Raw genomic sequence first — 26,365 nt, 5'->3', positions numbered from 1 at the left:
CATCAAGACTGGTTTAATAACAACTCTGAGTCAATCCATAACCTGCTAAGCAACATGCACAAAGCACATCAGGAAACCCTAAATAACCCCTCATCCAGCACTACCAGACAGCGATGGCAGAAAGCTCGACAGGAAGTGCAGAAAACTCTGCGGACCATGCAGAACGAGTGGTGGACGGAGAAGGCACAGGAAATTCAGTCATTTGCCGATATAAATGATATGCACAATTTCTACAACGCAGTGAAGTCTATCTACGGCCCAAGAAGTCACTGCATCACTCCCCTGAAATCAGCAGATGGGCTTAAAGTCCTGAAAGACCAGGATAGCATCCTAGGGAGGTGGGCTGAGCATTTTAATACACTGTTGAATCAGAATTCTGATGCAGACTTCACTATCTTGAAGGAACTGCCTGAATTTCCCTCTATGGACCACCTCAGCCAACCTCCAACCTTCCTGGAAGTTCTGTCAGCTGTCCGCACCCTGAAGAATAACAAGTCTCCCGGCTCTGACAATATCCCTGCAGAACTGCTTAAACAGGGAGGGTATCTGTGCACAAGAACATTACACCAGTACATCACCAAGGTTTGGGCTGATGAAAACATCCCACAACAATGGAGAGATGCCAGCATTGTTACCATATTTAAGAACAAAGGTGATAAGGCCATCTGTGGTAACCATAGGGGCATATCACTTCTTGCTGTGGCAGGCAAGGTCCTGGCCAAGGTGATGCTTCGAAGGCTCATTAACAACATCACAGAGTCAATGCTACCCGAGTCACAGTGCGGGTTTAGAAAGAACAGGAGCACAGTCGACATGGTCTTCACAACTCGGCAACTCCAAGAAAAGTGCAGGGAGCAACATAAAGACCTGTTTATGGTTTTTGTCTACCTATCCAAAGCCTTCGACACTGTGAAGAGAGATCTCTTGTGGGATGTCCTAATGCGGATTGGTTGCCCCATCAAGTTCGTCAACATCCTCCGTCAATTTCATGATGGAATGACTGCTAGGGTGTCCATAAGAGGTCAAGTGTCTAACCCTTTCCCAGTGTGCACAGGGGTAAGACAAGGGTGTGTATTGGCACCAATGCTTTTTAACATCTTCCTCTTATGCGTCACCCAGCTTCTGCACAAGGGTATTGAAGAAAACAGTGGGGTGACAGTAGAGTATAGGCTGGATGGTAACCTCTTTAACATCAGGAGGCTGCAGGCGAAAACCAAACTACATAAAGTAAGGATACTTGAGATGCAGTATGCAGATGATTGTGCTATTGTATCTCACTCTCCACAAGGCCTCCAGTCTGTTCTAGATGCAGCAGTTAGGGCATACAGCAGGATGGGGTTGACCATCAATACAGCCAAAACAGAGGTAATCTGCCAATGGAGTACCAACATCCCACCCACACCCCCCATCTTCACTGTAGCAGGGGAAAAACTGTCAGTTGTTCCATCTTTCAGATACCTGGGGAGCATTATATCTGGAGACAACAGCATTGACAGTGAGGTCCAAAACAGGTTAAATCAAGCATCAGCTGCCTATGGGAGACTCAGGCGCCGGGTTTTTCAGAACAAGAACCTTAATTTAAACACAAAAATCAGTGTCTACCAAGCAATCTGTATCACCACCCTCCTCTACAGCTGTGAAGCCTGGGTTACTTACAGCCACCACATCAAGTCCCTGGAACAGTTTAACATCCGCTGTCTGCAGCGCATCCTAGGAATCACTTAGCGTGACCGAGTACCGCACACTGAGATCCTTGGGAGGACAGGCTGCCAAAGTATTGAGGCCACAATCACTCGGCACCAACTGCGTTGCCTGGGGCATGTGACAAGGATGCCCTACAACCGTCTGCCCCGCAGAGTGTTATATGGCCAGCTACACCAAGGCCAGCGCTCTGCTGGAGGTCCAAAGAAACGCTTTAAAGACCAGATGAAAGTGGCGCTTAAAAAGTGCAAAATAAAACCTGGAGACCTGGAGAACATGGCTGCTGACCGCAACACCTGGCGGCAGCTGTGTCTAGATGGGACCAATACATTGGAGGAAGAAAGGACTGCCAGAAGACATCAAAGAAGGCTCAGGAGAAACACACCCACACCCATGACTGCCAGCAACACCAATACCATGTATACATGCCCTACCTGCAACAGAGCCTGTGGATCCAGGATTGGGCTATTTAGCCATCAGAGAACCCACCGGTAAAAGACAAAGATGGACGTCATCATCGGACTCGATGGACAACAAAGAGAGTGTGTGTGTGTGTGTGTGTGTGTGTGTGTGTGTGTGTGTGTGTGTGTGTGTGTGTGTTTTATATAGGCCCGTTTTATATTGTAACTTTGTTACTTCTAATACTTTCCTGTATAATAAATAAAAAGAAGAAGAAGAAGAAGAAGATATTAAATTGGAGCACTATATTTCACATGAAAGACTTTAGCAAGAAGCAGAATGGCGACGCCACCTGCAACTAATGGTAACAGCAATGGAGGTTGGTCAAGCCACTGTGAGAGGCCGGTTGGAACCTCAGTTGGGCCTCATTAGAGATTCCGGCTCCACTCACAGTAAGGCCGACCAGGTGCAAGGGAGAGGGCATGAGGAGGGAAGAGAAGAGGAGTGAAGAGGAGGGGAGAGGAGGGTGGAGGAGGGAAGAGGAGGGAAGAGGAGAGGAGAGGAGAGGAGAGGAGAGGAGAGGAGAGGAGAGGAGACGAGACGAGACGAGACGAGACGAGACGAGACGAGACGAGACAAGACAAGACTGGACAAGAGGGGGGAGGAGGGGAAAGGAGAGGAGTGGAGAGGAGAGGAGAGAAGAGGAGATGAGGGAATAGGAGGGGAGAGGAGAGAGGAGATGAGGGCTAGAGGAGAGGAGAGGAAGAGTAAGTGAGCGAGAGAAAGAGCGAGAGCGAGAGCGCGAGAGAGAGAGAAATTAAACACAAATTATGAAAGAAAAAATACCCATAACATCAGAGAGAGAGGGGTAGAGATATGATTACACTTTGTGACAGAAACAGTTATCAATTCCCGACTCATTGCTTCAAACTTCAAAATAACAAATCATTATATTGGAAGACATAACACTTACCTATAAAAGGTTTACACAATTGTACAGGTTGAGACGACCAATATAAATACCAATGACTCTTTCAAAGAAGACCTGAGCTCCAGACAGCTGTATTGCTCATGAATGCTAAATGAATTCAGACTTTCTCCCCTGCTGTCAAATGCCAGGGCCTTCAAAGACTCTCTTGTTTGCTCACTGTCTGTATTCCTTTCCTCTCTCAAACCTCCCTTTTGTCCTGCCCTTTATGCATGGCCTTCGGTATCATTGTGTCCTGTTTCTCTCACATTCTCATGTTTATTACCTCAAGTAAGTGGTTATTACCTTTATTTTCATCATTTTTATTTATATAGAGAGACATACAGACCAAGAGAGAGAGAGAGAGAGAGAGAGAGAGAGAGAGAGAGAGAGAGACGGGCAGGCAGACAGACAGACCGACAAACAGATAGGCAGACGGACAGAGATCCGAGTGAGTCTGGCCTGTGTGTAGAGGAGACAGAGCTTCTGTGTTCCCCCTGAGCAGCTGTGCTGGCATGGACTCTGGGTGAGTCTCTGTGGCAGTGGGTTTGCTTGCGTTTACCTCACAAAAAAATAAATGTAAAAATACATTAAGGAAACATCCCATCAGCAAACATGGTCAAAGTGAGGCACAGCACAGGCCCATCTGGTGAGGCCACTTTTGTTAAAAGTAACTCACACTGTTATAAACACATACGCACACAATTAAAAGTACTGGGAAAATTAAATTATTATTCAAGTGTTATCAGTGTAACGGGATTCATTGGGGGGTGTTTCTACAAATAAAGCTTTCCGAGGGGCTGTCGGTTCGATTCCCCCATCTCCCAATACAGATACGGCTTTATTAGCTCATCCACCCAGGCTCTCTGTCCCACAGCGCCATGACATTTGCTTTGCCTCAAGTCCTTCATTACTTCCATCATTAAAGGTCAGCCCGTGCATGTGGGCCCGGCGCGGAGGCTGTTTCCATCCCTCTCTCGCGGGTTCCAAACATCTGCTCAGCAGCGTTAAACCCCTGGCTGTGACACACCTCGCAGAGAGGAAATGGAGTAATGCACGGAGGAGGCATGTGTCAGAGTGCTAATAGAGATTAACCCAGAGGCTAAAGACCAAGAGTTGCAACTTTACTGCCAATGTATGTAAGGCCATAAACAAACCGAAGTAGAGTAAGTAATGTAGAGAAAGAGGGCGGGTTGATTTGGGGAAGGAGGCGATAAGTATTAGGATCATTGGCTTTCGGGCATTTACGAGTAAAAAGATACATTGTCTATCTTATTTGTTAATAGGTCCATACATCTGTGCTGTTGCAATGCCAGTTAACCTATTAGCAGCATCTAGTGGCTTGAGTTGCAGCTACAGGTATAGCTCAATATAGCTAACTCATCTGGAATAAGACAACATTTAGAACTTATATCACAAGTAAATATGACCTCCATACTGAACCTTACGTTACCTGTAATTGAGAACGAAGACAACGTTATCCGTGTGCTCAGGTCAGAACCTTTCCCTTGCATTTGGCAATTGGGGTGGGAAGATTTATTGTCCAGGTATAATGACCTAAGGACATCTTGTTTTTTTTAAAAAGTGCAAGCTAGAAATCCTGATTTGTTTTAGTCTAGGGAAGGGGGTATATAACGGCTATGGCTACAAGTTTGGCTGGGGTCAGAAGACAAAGAGAAATTTTCCCCTGATTATAATTATGTATTTAGTCTGTTTATGATTATGTAATTGTAATCATAATCATGGGTTGTTCTGAATACTTGTAGGCCTTATTCTGTACTGTAGGCCTATCGTTTGTTTGTTTGTTTGCAACAATGTCTTATAAACCCATATTGGCTGGGTGCCCCAAAGGGTGCAGGACATATCAACATAATAAAATCAATCAATCAATCAAAAACAGTGCTGAGGAATCTTCCCGAATCATCCGATGGCCAATCATTCTCTATAGTAGTAATACTGTGGGCTAATACTCATAGATAGTAGGTAGTAATAGCGATAACTAATAGATCGTTTTTCAAATTCGAAGCTTCTTTCGTAGAGCAGTAGCCTACTGTAGGCTGTGCGAACCGCTTTCAAAGGCAGGGTTTATTCGCAGGCAAATAAGCGTTATTTCAGTGAGAAATAGAAGGCGTGCTTGAAAACCTGAGATGAGCGTAATCTGTGTCAGTCTCCCTTTTAATGCGTGGTTTTCCCACGCTGGGTGGGAGACAACACTGGACTAGAATATGTTGGTTTTATTGGTTATTTTCAGGGTTGAGGTCACTATTCGAAAAATCGTTCCTCGATAAAGAAAAAAAATATTCCCGAATCAAAATCGATCCTCGATTCAGTACAGAGGGGTGCTCAATTCACCCGTGCTATATTCAGATTGCAAACATGGTAGAAACAAAGAAGCAAAACCTCTGAGAATGACCACTCCCTAGTTTAAATGGGACACTTTGGGTTAGGGTAGAGGGAGCGTTCGGGGGAGGGGGGAATTAGGAAGGATAACAGAGCATCCCGTGTGTTCATCTCAGTGAATGAAGTAATGGAGCGCAGTGAAAACCATTGAGATGCTCCTTTACGCCGCGGTTGTTGCATCCGGGATCACTTGTGCGCTCAGCAGCACCCGAGAGGGACGGACAGCGCCCACAGAGCAGGAGAGGATGGCGTGGAAAGGAGTTCAGTTCAATTGAACGAGAGAGTGAGCGAGAGTTGTGAGCCGAGTTGGCACTGTGGATTGTGTAGTTTCGTTTTGTTCGTATACACAACTAGTTTTTCCGAAGCGATGCTCTACGAAATGTTAGACATCTTTCACACAATTCAAATCCGTAGATGCTGTTTTTTTTCGAGCATATTTGGGAGAATATCGGCGTCTAGAAATCTGACGAGAGAAGGATATTTCTGGTGGAAATAATATTTTCTTTCCAAGGGGTGTTCCCTCAGCCAGTAGCCTAGGGTGACTTGGGTTAAGTGTTTGTGAGGCGTTGGGGGGAAGGGATCAGTCGGAGTGCTCGACCCAAGTCAGAAGGATGCTGGTGGGCAATGCCTGCAGAAAGAGAGGATGAGATCTGTCGAGAAGCTCTGGAGCTGCTCTCCGACCTGTGCTCCAGAGGCGAGGTGCAGAACGACAACTGCCTGGACTTCATCTACTACTTCAGAGACCTCGCTAGACCGCGGTACACCGACTCAGGCAAGACACGGTCATCTCATTCTATTCCCATGTTTTTTGCAAAACAAACATTTGTAATAGAGTCCTAAACAGAACTTCCATGAAATAAGGCCAGGTTGGGTTTGACGTTTCTTTGAAGGCTACCTCTTGATTTTCTCGTGTTTGACGTTAGTATAAACCTTCAATGGGAATGGAGCCGGTCTGTTCTCTCACAGAGGACTGGCGGGGTCTCTCACTCTCTCCTGGTTGGTTGCCTAAATTCACCATAGCAGTAACTTGTTGCATGCCGTATGGGGGTAGCGTCCCGCAAGCTGTTGGTTTGGACTCCCGCCTCAAAAATCCCTGCGATTACTCTTCCTGTCATCGATATGTCAGTGATCGATATAGGTTACGAATGTAAGCAATTTATAGGTATGAGTACAATTATTATTTTTTTTTTTTTGAAAAGGCGTCTGTTAATTGACCTGATTTAAAATAAGGTAATAAATACTCTGACCCGTTTATGCCCTAGAGCAAAACTTTCTATCAGACATAATCAAAGATGGCACGTGAACGCTAGAAAGAAGGAGAGAGAGGGAGAGGGAGAGGGAGAGGGAGAGAGAGAGAGAGAGAGAGATGCCCCACCTCTCACCTCTCCTCTTTTAACCATTCTCCATTGTTAAAAGCAATACATTGATGATCATCCCAAACAGAACTGTTGAGCATGTTGCTTAAAAAAAAGGGTATATTATACTTCAGTAGCATAAACAGTGCGCACCCGTATGTGTGTGTGTGTGTGTGTGTGTGTGTGTGTGTGTGTGTGTGTGTGTGTGTGTGTGTGTGTGTGTGTGTGTGTGTGTGTGTGTGTGTGTGTGTGTGTTTGTGTGTATGCAGGAGTATGCATGCAAGCATCTCTGTGTGTGTGCATGCATGCATTTGTGCATATATGTGTGTGTGTGTGTGCATGGGGTTGAAAGCAGCTGGTGCCTGGGTGCTTGATTATGCTTAAATATCTTACAATCCATCATTAAACATGTATGAAAAAAGAACTTACAGCAACCAGTGAGTCCACTGAGAAACTCTGACCCATTTCCTCGTGGCGGCACCCGTTAGAAATCCCCGCTTCATGTAGCCCAAACATCCACCACTCCGGGCCGATCCAAGCCGCTGCTCTACAAATACTACTTCCTGGGTGCTCGGGGTTCCTCCCAGATCTTATAGCAGAGACTCTGCTCCGACCACTAAAGGTTACATTCTATGCAGCAGAACAACGTTACAATGTTACTTAGGATTTTCCTCACATTCAAAACGGTTAATTCAGTTTGAAATGATCCACAATTCACCCTCATATTTTCCATCCATGTTTCAAAAGCATGCGTTATTTAATAATCGAGGCATTGTGTTTAATTATGGATGATACTCATTGACAATGGCATTGACAATTAGAGGTAGTAATAGCATAGATCGTTGAGAATGCTATCATGCTTTCATTCTACACAGAGCATTTTAAAGGTTTGAAAAATACACAAATGAATAGTTAGAGGCAGAGAGCGAGAGCAAGAGCGAGAGCGAGAGAGAGAGAGAGCGCGAGAGAGAGAGAGAGAGATTTTTTTCATGGCTTCCGGGATTCGGGTTAATGAGAGACGACGAGGTATCATTACATCCTTGATTGCATTACAGTGGTATTGTTGTTGCCTGGCAACATAACCTCATTGACTTTTAGGTTTTGGAAATATCTCAACCTCATATGATTTTAATGAATGAGCCCAGTAAATCTATTAGTTGGCTTCTCCTCTCCCATCTCCTCCTCTGTTCTTTTCTCCTGTGCTACATCCTCTTCTCATCTCCGCTACTCTCTTGTTTGTTCAGCCCCTCTCTTCTCCTTTCCTCTCCTCCCCTCTCATCTCCTCTGTTTGGCTCTTCAAATTTTTTTATCAACTCATCTGCACGCTGCATCTTATCTCCTCCTCTCCTCCCTCCTCCTCTCCTCACCTCTCCCAGACCCACCCTTACTCCAACTGAAGCATCATCACTTCCCTTCTTTCCCACTGCTCCCCTTTACAGCAATTCCCAATTCCTGACTTCAATTCTCCCTCTCTTCTCTTTCGAACTCGCCCAGTTGCCTCCTGGGTGTCGTAGTTGAACTGCACCCACTCAACCTTTTTTCTCTGTCATAATTGATATTTTTTATTTACCTCTGCGCATCCCTATGCCCGTTCCTCGAGCCCCACCTGGGCCCTGCCCGTCTCTGCCCATCTCTTGCAGCGGCTGGCTGGCTCTGTTACTGACTTCGCTGCTGGCAGAGCTGTTTATTGCAGCATATTGAGCTGGTCTCCAGGAGTCCTGAGGGAAAACTGTACTACTCTCACAGGGTTTAACGAGAAGATAGCTACTGGTGAAAAACATGATCATTATTTTCTGGATGGTGATTAGATCGCATAAACATTGATTAGATGGATCAATGTGCAGCCTAATCACCCCGCCCTAGTGACGTAACCTTTGAGAGTCACCACTGTCAATATATTTCAATATATCTTTTCATTTGCAGTAATTATTTTTGGATTGTCAACAGCGTTGTATGGACTGACTGATAAAACAGCCAGGGTTTGTTGTTTTGTATGTTTAGCCAGAAGGGAAGTCTACCCCACCCATGGTCAAAATTTTCACTGCTCGGTGCATAGACTTGCAAACACGAGATAAAGTAAACGTGGGGAATACTAAAAGGGAAAATGGTTAATTTTCTTTTGATAATGGTGCCATCCACATGTTTTGAACTCAACTACGGATGCGATGTCTGCATCTTTTTTTAAACATAAAAGTGGCCCAAATGCAGGCAGGGAAACATTAAGTTCCCTCAGAACATAAAACAAATATATATTTCTGGCTGCCATCGCAAGGCAGCCTCGGAGAACAGCAGAGATTGGACAATGGTGAAAAGGCAACAGCCGAAGGCCCATGTTGACTCAAAAGGTTCTGTATAGGCAGGTTGTGTATAGGCTCCGGTGCACTATTGCTACTCACTGGCAGTCACACAGTTTATCTTGGTGGCTCTCTCTCTGGGTTGCCTACATTGTGAGTAGCCACCCAAAAACACTATCTCTCATGGTCATCTGGTTTATACTTGGCTAGAGGATATTATTTCCAACAGACTGTTTTTGAAAAGGTTAAGATCGCCTATGATGTAATCGCATGTACGGTGCCTCAATTCTCAAATTCATAGAATTGAATGGACGGTGTTCAATCTGAATCATTGGTCTCACTTTCCTTTAATAAAATGCAGTACCTGGAGGTTTCAGTTGATAGGGGTAAACATATTTCCGGTGAAAGATTTTGATAGAAATTAAGTCTATATAACTATCTTAAAAGATCAATGTATTGAATAGATGGAGAGATAGATGGAAGACTGGATGAATAGAACCGTTATCGATCTGTAGATATATAGATAGTTAAATAGGGGGAGGGACAAAGAGAGATAGAACAGGGATAGATACACATATATATCGAGAACAGATGTGGGTAAGATGAGGGGAGCAAACACTTTATCAGCCAGTGAGCTAACATTCATTCCCTTGGTTTTCTGTCCATACAAACACATCGCTACATCCAAGCTCTTGAGATTATTGCTTGTAGAAGTGTATGTGTTTGTTTGTGTGTGTGTGTATGTGTGCGTTTGTGTGTCTATGTGTGTCTGTGGCTTCAAAATAAATCTGTATTCTCTCGACTTAGTGAACCCTGCAGAGTTTGCACATGCTTACATATACCCTTAACATTAATAAGTCATGTGCTCGAAAACGAGGCGACTGTGAAGTGACAAGCTAAAAATGGAAATCGGTATGGAAACGTGTGTGTGTGTGTGTGTGTGTGTGTGTGTGTGTGTGTGTGTGTGTGTGTGTGTGTGTGTGTGTGTGTGTGTGTGTGTGTGTGCGTAGCTGGCTGTATCATAGGACGATACATCTGCCCCAGCAATTCGCCTCCTGTGAGTGACGTAAAACTGCTCAGAAGATGAAACCCCATTTTCTTTCAACCTCCTCTCCTCTTCTGGCAGGCTGTCCCGGGGGTCCAATGAGTATTGGCAGTATCCCCCTTTGACAGGCTCGATAATCAGGCCGTGCACAGTACCCACACGGCCTCATCAATAGAGGATTTAGGTCAAATGAAGGAAAGAGGGCCATCGTGTTTGTGTCCGTCGGGGGAATTCAAAAGCTTGATTGACTCCAAAGACAGGAAAAGACATTCGTCCAGTTCCCCGAGTAGAGACATCCGTTAGTTTTATGGCTGCATTTTGTTCAGTCTGTGTGTGTGTGTGTGTGTGTGTGTGTGTGTGTGTGTGTGTGTCTCTCTCTCTCTCTCTCTCTCTCTCTCTCTCTCTCTCTCTCTCTCTCTCTCATTGACCGAGTGAGACTAAGTGATGTGAAGTAATGTGTCGTTGGAGAGCAACTATTTTACTTAACACAGCCATCAGAAAGTAATCTCTACAGGAGAGTGAATATCCAATATCCAAAATGACTGTATAGAATGAAATTATAGAATGTAATTTGCTTGAAATATAACAGCATCATGAATGAACTTGAGGATAAGGATACAGCTAGGTGTGTTTGGGGCAGGTGTTAGACCCTTTTCGGGAAAATCAAAGGACAGACAACCATATATGGATGCATTGCATACATCAAGACATACATACCGATATACATTCAGAGACTCCTTTCATATAAGTGAGATAGTGTTCAACCTAATAGCGAACAAGAAATAATCAACTGGCTGCTGTCATTGCCAACAGCTAGCTATTGTGGACTGGGTTATTTCCAGGTTGCTATTTCCGTGAACAAAAGCATTTATTGTGAAAAAGTTGGTAGTAATGCACTCCAAATAAAATATCCTGGAGCTCTCAAGAGCTCGCACTCAACACTGCTCTTCCTTTGGTCCTCAGCAAGGGGGACCTTAGTAGTACACCTGCCAAGTGTGAAGGATAGGCATACATACATACATACATACCATCATATATATCAAACGTGGCGGCTGGTGGAATTTATTTGAGGAGGGGCTGAACGTTTACATTCCAAACCCCTGTAGGGGGGTCTGGGGGCATCCTCCCCCACAAGATTTTTTTGTGATTTTCACAAACAAACGAAGCATTCTGGTGCATTCTGACAAAATAGTAAAGGCAAAAAAAGAACATTTACTTACAAAGACGAATGGGGCCAGAGAAGTAAGTTTTAAGTTAATTTTTTGCCTTGTAGAAATCAGCAACATTAAGAGTGCAGATACATCAACAATAACTGTGAATTACACACAAGGTAACATTCCCTCTCTCTCTCTGTGTGAGTGAGAGAGAGAGAGAGAGATAGAGATAATGGGTGAGTGTGTTACGGCCAAGTAACCATGTAATTGCGTTGGTAAACGTCACTCATAAATATATCTACAGTCTGCATTAGTATGCATTTAGACAAATACAATGAAATATGAATTCCACAAAATTCATGTAAATGTGCAAACTTTTGTGTGTGGTTGTTGAAGACACACTTAAGGCATGATACCAACATAGGTTTGCAGAGGACTACATACAGTACAATATGCACACTGAAGGCCTGATGCCACCATAGGTTTGCAGGGGACTATATACAGTGTGTACACTGAATAGGTTTGCAAAGGACTATATACAATATGCACACTGAAGGCCTCATGCCACCATGTTTGCAGAGAACTATATACAGTATGTGTACACTGAATAGCTTTGCAGAGGACTATATACAATATGCACAATAAAGGCCTGGTCCCACCATAGGTTTGCAGAGAACTATATACAGTACACTTGAAAGGGGTGGGGGGAGGTTGTGAGGGTCTGCAACCAGTGTCCATCTCAAGGGAAATACATATAGGCTAGTGGAATAAATAGAAGTTGCTTACCTCTAGCATGGCTAGCTTCACACAGTTGTTCATATGCACTCTTGCTCGCTTGTGTTTTTTTTTATCCGTTCTGACAGATGTTTCAGGTCTGTCAACCCTGTCTGTATCCACGAACTATCACACGCACTTGTTTTAAAAAGTATACAAGGAAAGCAAAAAATTGCATTGGCATACCCACAGCTAGTTAGCCAAGCCTGAACCTCTCTGGAAAAACTTCTCTTGTAGGCTCTATCCTTTTCTCTTGCTTGTTGGCTTATGTTCACTTCTGGCTTTTCTGCTCCGAGTTATTTTACTTGCAATTTTTCTGCAAATGTTCTTCTTTCGAAGGGATTCATAAGGAAAGACTTAACTGAATTTGGGGCTAGCTGAACTCACAGGGAAACAGTGGTAGCAATACTCAAAGTCGCCATCTTGCTGATCTCTGAGGTAATGGCAAATCCGCGGTTACGCGCAGTGGACGGTGCACTGCGCTTGGGGCTATATCTTGAGCGCCACAAAGCCATACAATTCGACGACGCTGATTGGCGAAATTATGTACTTTTCTGCCTAGCAACGGGGGAACCATTGGCTAATAATTCAGGCATGTGGGGCTGAGCGAAATGCGCCCCACGGAAGACATCTACTTCATCAAAGTGAACGTTGAACATCTAAGTGAAGTAACATTTAATTATGGGGGATTCTAAAGATATTCTAAAGTAAATGCATTATTCGAATGCAATTCAAATAGATTAATTCTCAAAATGAGAAGATTATTAAAAAAAAAATATATAAATATATTTAAAAAAGAAAAGATGGCCGGTCGGCGGGAGGGCGGCGCCCCAGCGCCCTCTATAGGCGAGCCGCCACATACGTACCATCATAAAATATATACATACATACATACCATCATATATATCAACATATATAAATACATACATACATGCCATCATATATATCAACATATATAAATACATACATACATACCATCATATATATCAACATATATAAATACATACATACATACATACATACATACATACATACATAGTCATACCATCATATATATCAACATATACATACATACATACATACATACATACATACATACATACATACATACATACATACATACATACATACATACATACATATCGACATATAGGAATATACATAATTACATAGAAACATACATACATAACATCATATATACAGTACAAACATACATAAATACATACATACATACATACATACATACATACATACATACATACATACATCACATCATATATACAGTACAAACATACATACATAAATATTAATACTTTTATTCAGATCTTAACTTACAATGGAATATAGATATATCGACAAATATACATAACATACATACATACATAAATGCATACGAATAACATATGAAAACAGAGACTCCTTCCATTATAGGTTGATATGATTATATCAATTATTTTTTCAATATGTTCCGAAATTGGCCATCTGTCTCAAATTGAATAAAGTGTGACTCAATAACCAAATAAAAGCCGACTCTGCAACGCCCAATGACTGACCGTGTGTCTCCCTCCCCACCCCGTCCCTCTAGATGTCTCCGTCAGCCTGCTGTCGCTGCTGGTCACCGCCTGTGGCCTGGCGCTGTTCAGCGTCTCGCTCTTCGTGTCCTGGAAGCTGTGCTGGGTGCCCTGGAGCTCACGCTTCCTGCCCAACGTCTTCAAGGGGGCTCACTTCCTGGGGGGGGACCAGCAGCCTGTGCTAACAGAGGTGATGCAGGAGAGAGAGAGAGAGAGAGAGAGAGAGAGAGAGAGAGAGAGAGAGAGAGAGAGAGAGAGAGAGAGAGGAGAGAGAGAGAGAGAGAGAGAGAGAGAGAGAGAGAGAGAGAGAGAGAGAGAGAGAGAGAGAGGAGAGAGAGAGAGAGAGAGAGAGAGAGAGAGAGAGAGAGAGAGAGAGACGCTGTGCACATCAGAGATATTCAAGTGCCCATTTTAAATGTTATTGTTGTTTCTGTAAAACTCCAATATGGTTGTTAATGTGGTATCACCAGCAGCTATACCACTTCAATATTAGCAGGAAATCGACTCAAACATTGAATTTAGACCTGTGCATCTTTGCTAGCGGATGCAAGATGATACCGTCTACTCTAGTATACTGAAAAAAACATCTATTGTGTGAATTCACAGTCTATCCGTCCCTTCCTCTATTACTACAACCTACCACATATTCACCCTCAAGTATGTTCCCCTTTATCAACATAAATAATATTTTCTGATTAAAATATGGTTACAATTGCAAAAATACAAATGTTTAACTGTGTTCTGTGCAGGTGGATGGAGAGGAGAGGGAGTACAGTGAGGATGCGTGTGTCAAGCACATGACGGGGCCACCGGCGGGCGTGGCCGTCCCCGATTCAGCCATGAAGATCAGCCACACCTCGCCGGACATCCCCCTGGAGGCCCAGAGCAAAGTGGAGAAGAACCACCTCCACACCATCGCAAGAGACCGGGTCCAGAGACAGATCACTGAGCCCACCTCGTCTGTCCGGTCAGTTTACACACTATATATATATATATATATATATATATATATATATATTCCATGTCAGGTCCAGTGAATAATTAAGTTTCAAACGCAAGCACAGATTGCCAAGCAAACAAACCCACACACCAACACCGCCCAGTAGTTCCAAACTTCATGAGTGCAGACATTGACGAATGAACGACATCCCTCCCCCCCCAAAAACAGCCACCACTCCATCAGGAGACAGATGAACCTGTCCAACCCGGACTTCAACCCGGGGCAGTTCCAGCGCCAGGAGTCCCTCTCGGGCTGGGCCGGATCAAACCGGAGCTCTACAAGCAGCGCTCGGGTCGACGGGGAGGAGGGCCGGCGGGCCGACAGCTGCGGGCGTCTCCACTTTGTGCTGAAGTTCGACTGCGACCTGGAGCAGCTGATCGTCAAGATCCACAAGGCCGAGGACCTGCCCGCCAAGGACTTCTCGGGCACCTCTGACCCGTACGTCAAGATCTACCTGCTGCCCCGACCGCATGACCAAGCACCAGACCAAGGTGCACCGCAAGACACTGCAGCCCGTGTTCGACGAGGTGTTCCTCTTCCCCGTCACGTACGCAGAGCTGCCGGGCCGCAAGCTGCACTTCAGCGTTTACGACTTTGACCGCTTCTCCCGCCACGATCTGATTGGCCAGGTGGTGGTGGACAGCTTCCTGGATCTGCCCGACTTCCCCCGGGAGACCAGACTGTGCCGGGACATACAGTACGTCACCTCGGTGAGTCCAGAACCTCTGATCTCTGCTGACAGTGTGAGTCCGATTTATATTTGCTAGCTTTCTTTAATTACTCAAAGGGGATTTTTTTTTAATAGAACAGAATTTGGCTCCATGGTTAGAATAAGACATTGCTGACATTACGCATTGAAAAAGTCAAACTGTTTTGTGTTTCCGAATCGGACCGGTAGAGCACACATACACGGAAGGTTTTTCTCCCCGTTGAACCAGAGTTAACGCTCCAGGCTGCAATTGTGTCCCAACACTCATACAAGGTAGTGCTCTCTTGGAAACAGCTGAGCGTGACGGATCCTCCTTAAAGAGTTTGGTGCTTAACGCTTCCTGCGGCTCAATGTGAAAATCCAATGAACAAAACATTGCAACACAGCTGATAACATAACCGATAATGTAATCAAATCCAAAAGGAAGAAAACAGAAAGGAAGAGAAAAAAACAAAAGCCAAATCCAGAAGTCCATCTGATGGATGGCCCAGGAAATTCAAGCTGACAGGGTGTATTACTGAATGGGTGGAGCAAATGTTGGCAGAACATTCAACCGTCTATTTCCTCTGTCAGAGTCAGAGTCTGTCCTGACACACTCTGAAACCTTTACACAGACAGTAAAACAAAAGCCAAAGGATGAATTTAATCGTCTTGGCCAAAATATTTCTCCCACGCCCGCAGTGCTTTAACAGTGTGAAGAAGCTCACTTATTATCAACTAAGAGGAGAGAAGTGAGAAATAAACAACGCTCAGGCAGAAGCTAAGAGCCAAGTGTGAGGCTATGTGTGGATTAGAAGCTGACAATCAGCACCATTTGTTTGGCTTTGTTTTTGAGGTACTTCAATGTGTATGTGTGTGTATTTGATCTCTTTAAGAATTGACAGTACATCTCAAGGGGGTATTCCTACCTTCAAGAGTTCAGAACGAGGACTACATCAGAAGGAGAGGGACATGAGAGAAGATGCTACCTTTTAAGTCGTTGAATCGAGGAACGAAATGAGCAGATCAGCTAGGTTCAAAGGTGCTGATCAATGTACGACTACAGACGCAACCAGAGGCACCTTGAAATCTGCTGTGGAGCATTAACTCACAGGCTAGACAAGGTGCGAGCAGAAACTGACCAATAGGGAAAGGGATAGAGATATGTGAAATGTTCTCCAAGATGACACAACAATGCATTGTTGTTGATAAGCTAAGTTAATTAAAACACATCAATGTAAAGCCATAGATCGTATACGACTAATTGTAGCTGTAAAATGGCCTTTGTTGAAGTTCAAGACACATTAAGTGTAAAGGTTGAAGTAGATATTTTATTGAGACTAGAGGGTATAGGGTATTTTATCGGCCATTTGCTGGATGATTAGATTAATGTTGATGGGCAACAGCGGAGCGGTATTTTGTATTCAGACTTGATAAGGTAACTTGGATGCGGAACAGAGAGCACTCTGTTCATTTGTACTATATTTGTACCAGCCTAACTCCCATCCATTTCATCCGATTAACCGAGTCAACTCAATCAAAGAACAGTGCAATATATCCTGTAAACCTCCACCGAGGACAGCCAGGAGGGAGAGCTGGGGTAGGGGGGGGGTGAGGGTGGTGTGGGTGTGGGGTGTGTGCGGGAGGAAGGGGGGGCAGACAGCCCAACAATGTAGCGATGCCCGTCTCCTGCTCCCTCTTGAGTTTGAAACTCATCTTGGTTGCGAGAGGGAGGAACACAGAAATATACTTAGACACGGTTAATGTTTAATGATGGCGCGGGGAAACACATGGGGGGTGTAGTGACCCAGATCAACAGCGACCACAAGAGCCACGTTCGCTTTGGCGGCTGGATACAGTGTCTACATACTGTTTGCATTTCATTAGGCAATGGAATTAAATCCGAAGCTCACTGGCACACCAAGACGCACACGGGCAGTGTGCTCGACAGATATCACGGGGGGATGTCTGTCTAGGAGCGCTTTATCTGCAGCCAATCAAGAGAGACAGCATTCAAATGTTTAAAATAGCTACGGTCAAGGTAGCAGAGACACATTGCCGCCCCGCCCCCAGCTATCTAAAAGGAGTAGCATTCCTTGCTTTACTTAAAATGCTTGACTAAATGTGACCTCATTAATGCGACTTCAAATACCAAAACATTTCTGTCTTTTCTTTATAATTCCCAGTGAAACGCCACCACAAACAGATTGAAGCATAGCCGCCACAAGGGGTAAAGGTGCAAGCTATGAAAATAATCACAGTTCACTGTGGCAGTAAAGGTTCTAGAGATCATGTATACTGTTGGAAGCAAACCACCCCAGCCCTACTAAATCAGAGCAAGGATGATTGAAAATGGATGTATTTTATTACTGTTTGATAATTGAGTTTCGAGATATGACAAGAAACATTTATAGCGAGAGATCAGTTGCTTAGCTTCTGGATTGTTGTTACGGCAACCGTATAGTTCTACAGTTGCTTTTACCTTTTTCTATTTATAGATGTGACCCCTGGCCTATCATATTCACTTTTTCTTGTTTCAAGTTTCAAATGTATATATTTGGTCTCCTGACCAGTTCTGAATTTGGATGGATGGTAATATTCACAAAATGATGTTGGAGGAAGTGTTCTGTGGCAGTCGGTTCAATAAAAACGTCTGATATTGTGAATTGGTGTGGTTTAACCTTGCTCATGCACACGCCACTCCTACGACCAGGACCCCACCGGTTTGATGTTGAGCAAGCCAAGTTATTTTGATAGTTTGAGGAATAAAAACTCACAGAGCAGGTGTTCCATGCTGCCCTGTCAGAGACCTAGTGATTGTGCGTGGTGATGGTGGTTTGGCCCGTGTGTATTGGGACAATAAACCACAGGGGGTACAGCCTCACCCCGTCTGATTGGTATGACTCGGGGAGGGCTCTTAAACCAGCCCTCAACCACACACACTCCACATATAAGAAGGAAAAGCCATAGTTTCAGCATCTTCATGAGCTGTTTTTCATGGTTTTTGAAAGCTTCTCTCCTTTCTTCTACTCACCTCTTATACAATTTGTCAGAGCTGCAGCATCGAGATACAGTTTGACAATACAGTCGGAAAATATACTTTTGAAGATGCTTTTCCCAGGAGGGTAAATATGGTTCCATACATATGACTACATTAACCCAGTCTCTGTAGTTCACAAGATTCTTCATGTTGTGATTTATTTATAGATTTCACTTTTTTTTCATTGAATGCATTCTCTTCTTCAGCAAGAGTGTAAGAAGTGATCAGAAGCCATATCGGGTGATTGATGCTTGTGCAAAAACAGACAAACACACACACACACACCACACACACACACATACAGTGAAGAGCAATGTCAAGCACACATCAGAGGTGGTTTCTCAATTCATCACCGACCGTTTGGTGTGGGTCAGCCATGCTGGGGCCTGACCAGACACTTGTCTGAACCTTTTCTCCTCACAGATACTCTGTCACCTTCTTGGTCTCTCTCTCTCTTCTCTCTCTCTCTCTCTCTCTCTCTCTCTCTCTCTCTCTCTCTCTCTTCTCTCTCTCTCTCTCTCTCTCTCTCTCTCTCTCTCTCTCGTCTCTCTCTCTCTCTCTCTCTCTCTCTCTCTCCTCTCTCTCTCTCTCTCTCTCTCTCTCTCTCTCTCCTCTCTCTCTCTCTCTCTCTCTCTCTCACACCCAGTTACCCCTCTACTGCACGTCGCCAGTAGATCTGGGTCAGGTCCCTTGGGGGCATTCTCTCAAGGCAGGAACCCCGTATGCTGGTCCAACCTCTGCTGGCTGGTCTATTAATGATGACTTCTTTGGCTCCCTGTGCGTCCACACGCACCCAAACATCCGGTCCACATGCCAACACGCTGCCTTTTAGAACACTTTCGATGCCACTGAGATTTGTGTTTACCCATGTTGCTCACAATTTTTCTAATTAATAAGTGTGTACATTGAGAAAAGAAACGCAGAACAAACAAAAAATCAACACGTCGAATTAATGAAGCCATACACCATGTCCATTGAATTGTCTGTCCGTGAACAATTTGTTTGTACATGGTTCTAGTAGGAAGATTCTTGGTGTTAGCTTCATACGTGAAGCTAACACCAAGGGCGCAATTCACCATGTAGGCAATAGAGTAAATGAGCATCAATGGAGATTTACCATCAAATCAATGTTCTACAAGCTTATCATTTTTTTGATCATGCATTCGTGGTCCTTTTTTTCTGACGATGGGAAAGAAGGCTGGCATAATATTCATTAAGGCCTAAACCATTTAGAGGCAATTGTTATCCGATATTGATTTCCTCATGCAGTATTCATGAGGATATCCTGATGTCCATTGCCACAATAGCTGCCAACTACTTGTATGGTAAAAGCTACAAATCAATTATTTTGCGATGCTGTCCCAATTCATCTTTTGCAGCGAGAATTATGTAGCTTACAGGCAAAATATTGCCTGCTTTATTCAAATGGCACCTATTTAAAATGGTTTAGGAGATTATAGAGGATCACCCCTGCTGCCAACTGCTCTTCACGTTGTGTAGGAAGTTGTATCACATGAATCTATGGCATATCAGCAAATAATTGGGCATTCACAATTACCAGTAGATCGTGTTATTTGCACAGCTGAATAGAAGCAGATAAAAAAAAAATGCATTTCTCTTCATTCACCTGATGCACTACACTCTGCCCCCCGTGCTCAAGCATGATACTTGCAGTCTTTTTGCTGACACTCTATAATTAGGGAGTTTAGCAGACGCTTTTATCGAAAGCTACTTGCATCGGTTAATACACACATTGTCACACCGACGGCAGAGTCAACCATGCAAGGCGACAGCCAGCTCGTCAGCAGCAGTTAGGGTTAAAGGGGTAGTTCGGAATTTGGACATAGGGGCCTGATTCCCAAGTGAGCATTGGTATTCTATATCACTGGAGACAGTTTCAACACATTTCATACAGTCCTTCTAGTTGCAGAGTTCGCTCGTGCTAGGCTAGCGCAAGTCAACGGGCAATGCTAGCCTGCTATTAAAAACAGTCTTACCCACTCCACAGTAGACCCGAGGTAAATCAATTATAACGCCAGACTATAGATTTAAATGTCTGTGTTGATAGAATAATGTTAGAAATAAAACTAACCTTGCATCGCATGAATCATCGAGGGGACTACTCTCTCAGCAGAAGCGGAATTTTACTATGCGCTGGTTAGGTTTGTAACCGAATCACTACAGAAGAACGTAAACAGAGAAGCGTGGACAGAAGCGCAATTGAACGACTAGGCAACATGATGGTTCAGTGTGCTTTTAGAAATTGTAGAAATAAACGGTACAGATGGGCACCACAAAGTTTCCACCAATTTCCAGTGCGAGATCCAGAAAGGACTCAACTGTGGCTTGTTGCTGCTGGCTTGGACATCAAAAACACCGGCTCGTACATGTACGGTTCGTTGGATACAACAAATTCCTCATAATCGTCTTCAAAAGCAGATGCATCGCTAACTCCTCCAAACGTGGGCATATCTTGTTAATTGAATACGCTTATAGAATTCCTTCGTTCACTGTACTCTGCGTTTGTAGCAATGACAGCGGCAGGTAACCTAGGTATCAGTCCGCCGCTGCAGTAGCCTACGTACAGGAATATAAACACTGCTGCTGAGACCCCGCAATTCCCTAAAAATGCAATGCAATGCAAGGTTGGTTTTATTTCTAACATTATTCTATAAACAGACATTTAGATTTATAGTCTGTCGTTATAATTGATTTACCTCGGGTGTACTGTGGAGTGGGTAAGACTGTTTTTAATAGCAGGCTAGCATTGCCCGTTGACTTGCGCTAGCCTAGCACGAGCGAACTCTGCAACTAGAAGGACTGTATGAAATGTGTTGAAAACTGTCTCCAGTGATATAGAATACCAATGCTCACTTGGGAATCAGGCCCTATGTCCAAAATTCCGAACTACCCCTTTAAGTGTCTCGCTCAGGGACACATAAACACTCACTAATGTCAAGGGGAACGGCATAGCTCTCTTTAATAGCTCTGGTACAGCCAAGTCATAGAACTATAGATCTCTCGTCAGATCACACAATTGATAAATATATGTAAAGCAAGATGCTGCCCTTTCTTGTTGCGTCTTGTGAGAATTTACAACATTGTCGATGGAAGTACTCAAAACCAGGAAATACATTTGAACTCTTTTGAATGTAGATGTTCCGATCAGTACATGTTACCGAAACACTCCACCTCATCATTTGCATAAAGAACAATCCACATCATCCATTGCAAAAAAGGTATTGCGATCAACTTTTGTCCCATCACTTTGTCTGCTTCGCAGGCCGCTGCCCAATCAGGAGCTTCCCTGTATCCTTGACAACCTATTGGTGCCAACCTGGTAAAGAAACAAACAAAACATGATCTGGTGTTCACTGTAGAAGCATGAGGTCGTGTCAGACCCAAATCCCAACATATGCATCATCAAGCAAGTAACCTACTCAGACTCGCCCCTTGGACAACCACTTATTGTAACCATTAGTCATTCCCCGTGATCAATCCTTTACGCTCTACACTGTATCTGGTCCTCCCTGAATATAGATTGCCCCAGGAGGGATCGTACATTGCACTTCTCCGCCTTGGACTAAGAGGAGCATGCTCATTTCCTAAGACCCTCTGTTTCCTGCTCTGCTGAGGGCCATATGCCGATAACGCCCATCTGTCCGGTCGGCGAGTCCTTCTGGACCTTTGCAACCGGACATTTGTTGTTATAATTGCCGGTTAGCATTGTGCTGGCGGTCTACAGAGGATACGTCGATGGATATAGGTTAGCGATACGAGTCAATCAGCATGTCTCTACTCTGCAGAAGAAGAACTTTAGAATCTAGGGGACGTTTACTGTAGATTCTACAGTATATGTCCGTCTAGATTATACAGGACATATACCTTTAGAATCTACAGGACGTAATCTACGTAATCTACAGGACACATACAGGATATATACCTGTACAGGAAGTATACCTGTAGAATATACATGACATACCTGTATACCTGTATAATCTTGATGCACAAATATACCTGGCTGTAGGATCTACAGGACATATACATGTAGGATCTACAAGACATATACATGTAGAATCAAGAGGACATATACATGTAGAATCGACAGACGTACAGTATATCACACACGAATGCACACTGGTTGCGTCTTGGTTCTCGTGTTTAGTTGAGGGATGAAGAAGATATTTTTTTGGAGCTGAAGACGGTAAGGGCCCCAGGCGATCCATACTATCGACCCCAGACTGCCAGGCCCGTAATCAGGAGCATGATGAATGGGGTCAGCATCGTCACGCACATTGTGCGTGCATGTGTGTGTCTGCCTTCGTGTGCGCATGTGTGCGTGCGTGTGTGTGGGTCCCTGTGTGCGTGAGTGTGTGTGTGTGCCTGTTTGTGTGTGTGCGCGCGTGCCTGTGTGTGTCCTTGTGGGGCGGTAAGGGGAAGACTCACACTCCCTAACGACGACAAATGTAGCAGTGTAACAAGCACTTGCCCCGAATTGATCGGTGAGAAATACGAGTCTGTCGATCGACTCAGGAGCCCCACGTGGTGTGGGGCCTTCTGTTTGTTTTTTAAACTTTCATTTACTTTGTACTCATGACTACACCGTCATAAAGCTCTGGGAAAGGATTGTTTTATATTCTAGCAGATTTCTTTCCACTTTCTTGTTTTCTTTTAAAGGTGCCATTTAGACCGCCAGGTGTGAGTGGGATTAGCCGTTACAAGCCATTTTGAAAATCTGCCTCATCGGACATCACAAGTGGGCGTGTCCACCTAGATGTATGCTAGATAGATCAGCCTGCCAGCCTACCTAGTGGACTGTAGCAAAATCTGCTCATCTCTCCGTCATACATCTAGGTGGACACGCCCTCTTGTGATGTCAGAAGATGCCGGCTTTCAAACGGCTTGTAACGGCTATTCGCACGCACACCTGGTGGTATAATATGTCACCTTTAAATGTCTCTGCCCCTTTCCTCCCTGTCCCGCCTGTCGTCCTGGTCCTTCTCGCGAAGCACGGAGAAGAGGCACACAAACAGCCCGTCACAACACACCGGGCCAGCGGGTCTGTGGGACGGTGGGACTGTGACCCACCTCGCTGCACAGGGTCTTGTGGTTCAGCTCCACTGATGTCACCGTGACGAGGAGACGGCTTTAAGTGCTTTTGATTTATAAACACGTAATCCTGTCAAGATTTCAAAGCCTATGAAACTTTGATATGATACCGAATGAAGGACTCATATCACATTTATATATATATATATATATACATATGAAGTTTTCATTTGAATTATATGAGATCAAAGAAAGCTAACCATATCTGCTACAGAACGCTACGTGACGCAAATAAAACATGAGACTCATTGCAATGTTATCTTATTTAAGTTAGTTAATTCCTTGAAAGCCTGGAGTAATCCCTTGATCAAGTCCTCCACGCAGAAATAACGATGAGATCATGGATTACACTTGAATGCTTAATCCATGACATGACGGGCGCTCACTTTGCCACAACATAAAACATGTCTATTCATTGGTCTGAGTAGCATGTGATCAATATCAAAACATCGATAGACCCCCCCCTCGCTACGCCTTGAAAGGCTCCACCCTTTGTCATTCTTCAGAGGGGCTGAAATCAATCTGTGCTAAGTCATTATTTCAACAACTTGTGAGGGTAAACTAGTCATACATGATCTTTCAAGGTGGCGGATGAATCCCGAGGAAGGGGCGGGTGTTGGAGGTGAGGCGGCGGGATCCTTGAGCAATAGCCCGAATCTGCCAGAGTGTATTCAGCTCCAGAGCCCCCCAGCAGACCAGCCCAACACGTGTCCAGCCATGCAGATAGTGTGTACTGTAACAGGGGGATGCTGTGGGGTGATGTAACCGGAGATCCCAGTGTTGAAGTGAGCTGAACCAAGTCCAGGCCCATGCACTCCTTCCCTTACAAAGTGATAAGTGCTTTTTTCCCCTCTTCCAAACTCTCCCTTCTAGGCAACTGTGCTATTATACTTCAAAAGAAGCTTGATGTACGTACATTGTGTTTCATTTTATGAATCGCATTATTGGATATATAATGTATATATAGTTACCAGGCTGTTTTGAGAATGTTGATTCGTCTTAAAATCAACATTTCAAAACAGGATGATAAATACATATCCAATAATGTGATGCATAAAATGAAACACATTGTATGTACATTTACTCAACTTGGACATGCTAAAGTGCCATCGCATATCCTCCTATATACAAATGGCCACGAAATGAATGCAGCGCAGACAAAACTGAAGACCGAAGGCGGACAACTAGAGAAGAGACAGACTAGAGAGGATGAAGGAGCAGAGATACTCAGACATACTGCGTGGCTGTACCTGAGAGAGAGAGAGAGAGAGAGAGAGAGAGAGAGAGAGAGAGACGGGTTGGGGGGAGAGTGTGTGTGTGTGTGTGTGTGTGTGTGGTGTGTGTGTGTGTGTGGGGGGGGGGGGAGGTATGGTGGTTAACTACACAATTGGAGAAGATGGACTGCCTACACTTTACTTGCATTATTGGGGCCCCTACAGCACCCGTCTAATTTCATTTGCTGGGCCCAAGTGACCATAACTCCCACCACAGACTTGATTTGAGTGCTCAGAAGAGCAGTGGCAGCCATTATGCAGTCGGCAAACCTTGTCCTGGGAATGTGTGTGTTTTGCGTGCGAGTGTGTGTCTGTGTGATGGAACTATTTATTAGATTTTCATTTCATTCTTTGGAGATGTTACCACTGTGTGTGTGTGTGTGTGTGTGTGTGTGTGTGTGTGTGTGTGTGTGTGTGTGTGTGTGTGTGTGTGTGTGTGTGTGTTATTTAGTGTGTGCATATAGGGTCACAGTAATTGACGCAGGGCAAGAAAAGTGCGTCAGGGAAAGAGGTCGCCAACACATTATGTGCTTGCCGTCGGGGTTTGTTTGTTTGGTCCGCGTTTGTCTCCTGTATTAACCATGCAAATTTAATCATGCTATATCAATATGAGATTGTTGCGGGGGCCTCCGAGGCATCCGGGGCAGCGGTGGGCTCTGATTGTGTAGAGAATGAGAGGCGGATTCATCTTTATTACTCTGACATGCCTGACTAACTGACTCATTAACACACAGCATTGTCATTGATCTTATGAACAAACTCTACTTGTTTCCTTGATGCTTGGGTGTGTTTCCTGCCTATACAGGGGGAGCGTGGTGGCTGGTAAATGTTGACAGCCTGCACAAGATCAATCCACTCAATGCTTTTCTTCGACAATGATAACAGTATCAACATATATATATATATGTTGATACTGCTATCATTGTCAAATATATATATATGTGTGTGTGTGCGTGTGTGTTCACACAATTTTACAATGTGGTTTATAACAAGCATGTGCATAACTGGAAGACACACATAAATCCTCAACACAATTAAAGTGTGGAAGAGATTACCAGTGTGCCTGATCGATATATATATATTTTTTTGATATATATATATATATATATATATATATATACTTTGCATATAGAGAAGGCACACTGTGTCCGTAAACCTTGCAGAGGTTGAGACAGTTTATGACTTCATCAGAAGAGAAAGGCAGACTCATTTGATTCTGTGTCAATAGATCACCCAAATGGCTTGAACCGCCGTCCCCATTACCCTGCACACACACACACACACACACACACACACACACACACACACACGCCCGCCCGCCCACCCACCCACCCACCCACCCACCCACCACCCACACACACACACACTTCAGAATGTTCTTCTGTTCAGAAAGCCTTGGGAGGCGCCCCACACGTTCACAGGTGTTAATTAGGGTGAGAGAGAGCGTATGATGTCAGTAGATCAGAAATATATAATGTGTGTGTGTGTTGTACTTCAGAGTTGGGGAATACAACAAACTTAGTTTCGTGAACAAGATGTAGCGTGGTGATAGTCACTTTTGATTTACGAATGACAAAACTCTTTTTATATAGTT

At 44.2% G+C, this 26,365-nt stretch overlaps 1 protein-coding gene across 1 annotated transcript in view; it reads left to right on the top strand.

Annotated features, from left to right (window-relative positions):
- Positions 1-5,192: 5,192 nt before the first annotated feature.
- LOC132464947 (synaptotagmin-9-like) overlaps positions 5,193-26,365 on the top strand; it is a 27,465-nt gene continuing 6,292 nt past the window's right edge. Inside the window, 8 exon segments of the mRNA XM_060061581.1 lie at positions 5,193-6,239; positions 13,675-13,850; positions 14,267-14,317; positions 14,410-14,627; positions 14,829-14,905; positions 14,908-14,951; positions 14,953-15,120; positions 15,122-15,370. Coding sequence (XP_059917564.1) covers positions 6,092-6,239; positions 13,675-13,850; positions 14,267-14,317; positions 14,410-14,627; positions 14,829-14,905; positions 14,908-14,951; positions 14,953-15,120; positions 15,122-15,370 — 1,131 coding nt within the window. The 5' untranslated portion in view covers positions 5,193-6,091.

The sequence above is a fragment of the Gadus macrocephalus genome, chromosome 9 (assembly GCF_031168955.1).
Source record: "Gadus macrocephalus chromosome 9, ASM3116895v1".
Classification (NCBI taxonomy): domain Eukaryota; kingdom Metazoa; phylum Chordata; class Actinopteri; order Gadiformes; family Gadidae; genus Gadus; species Gadus macrocephalus.
This window is presented reverse-complemented; position numbering and strand designations above follow the sequence as displayed.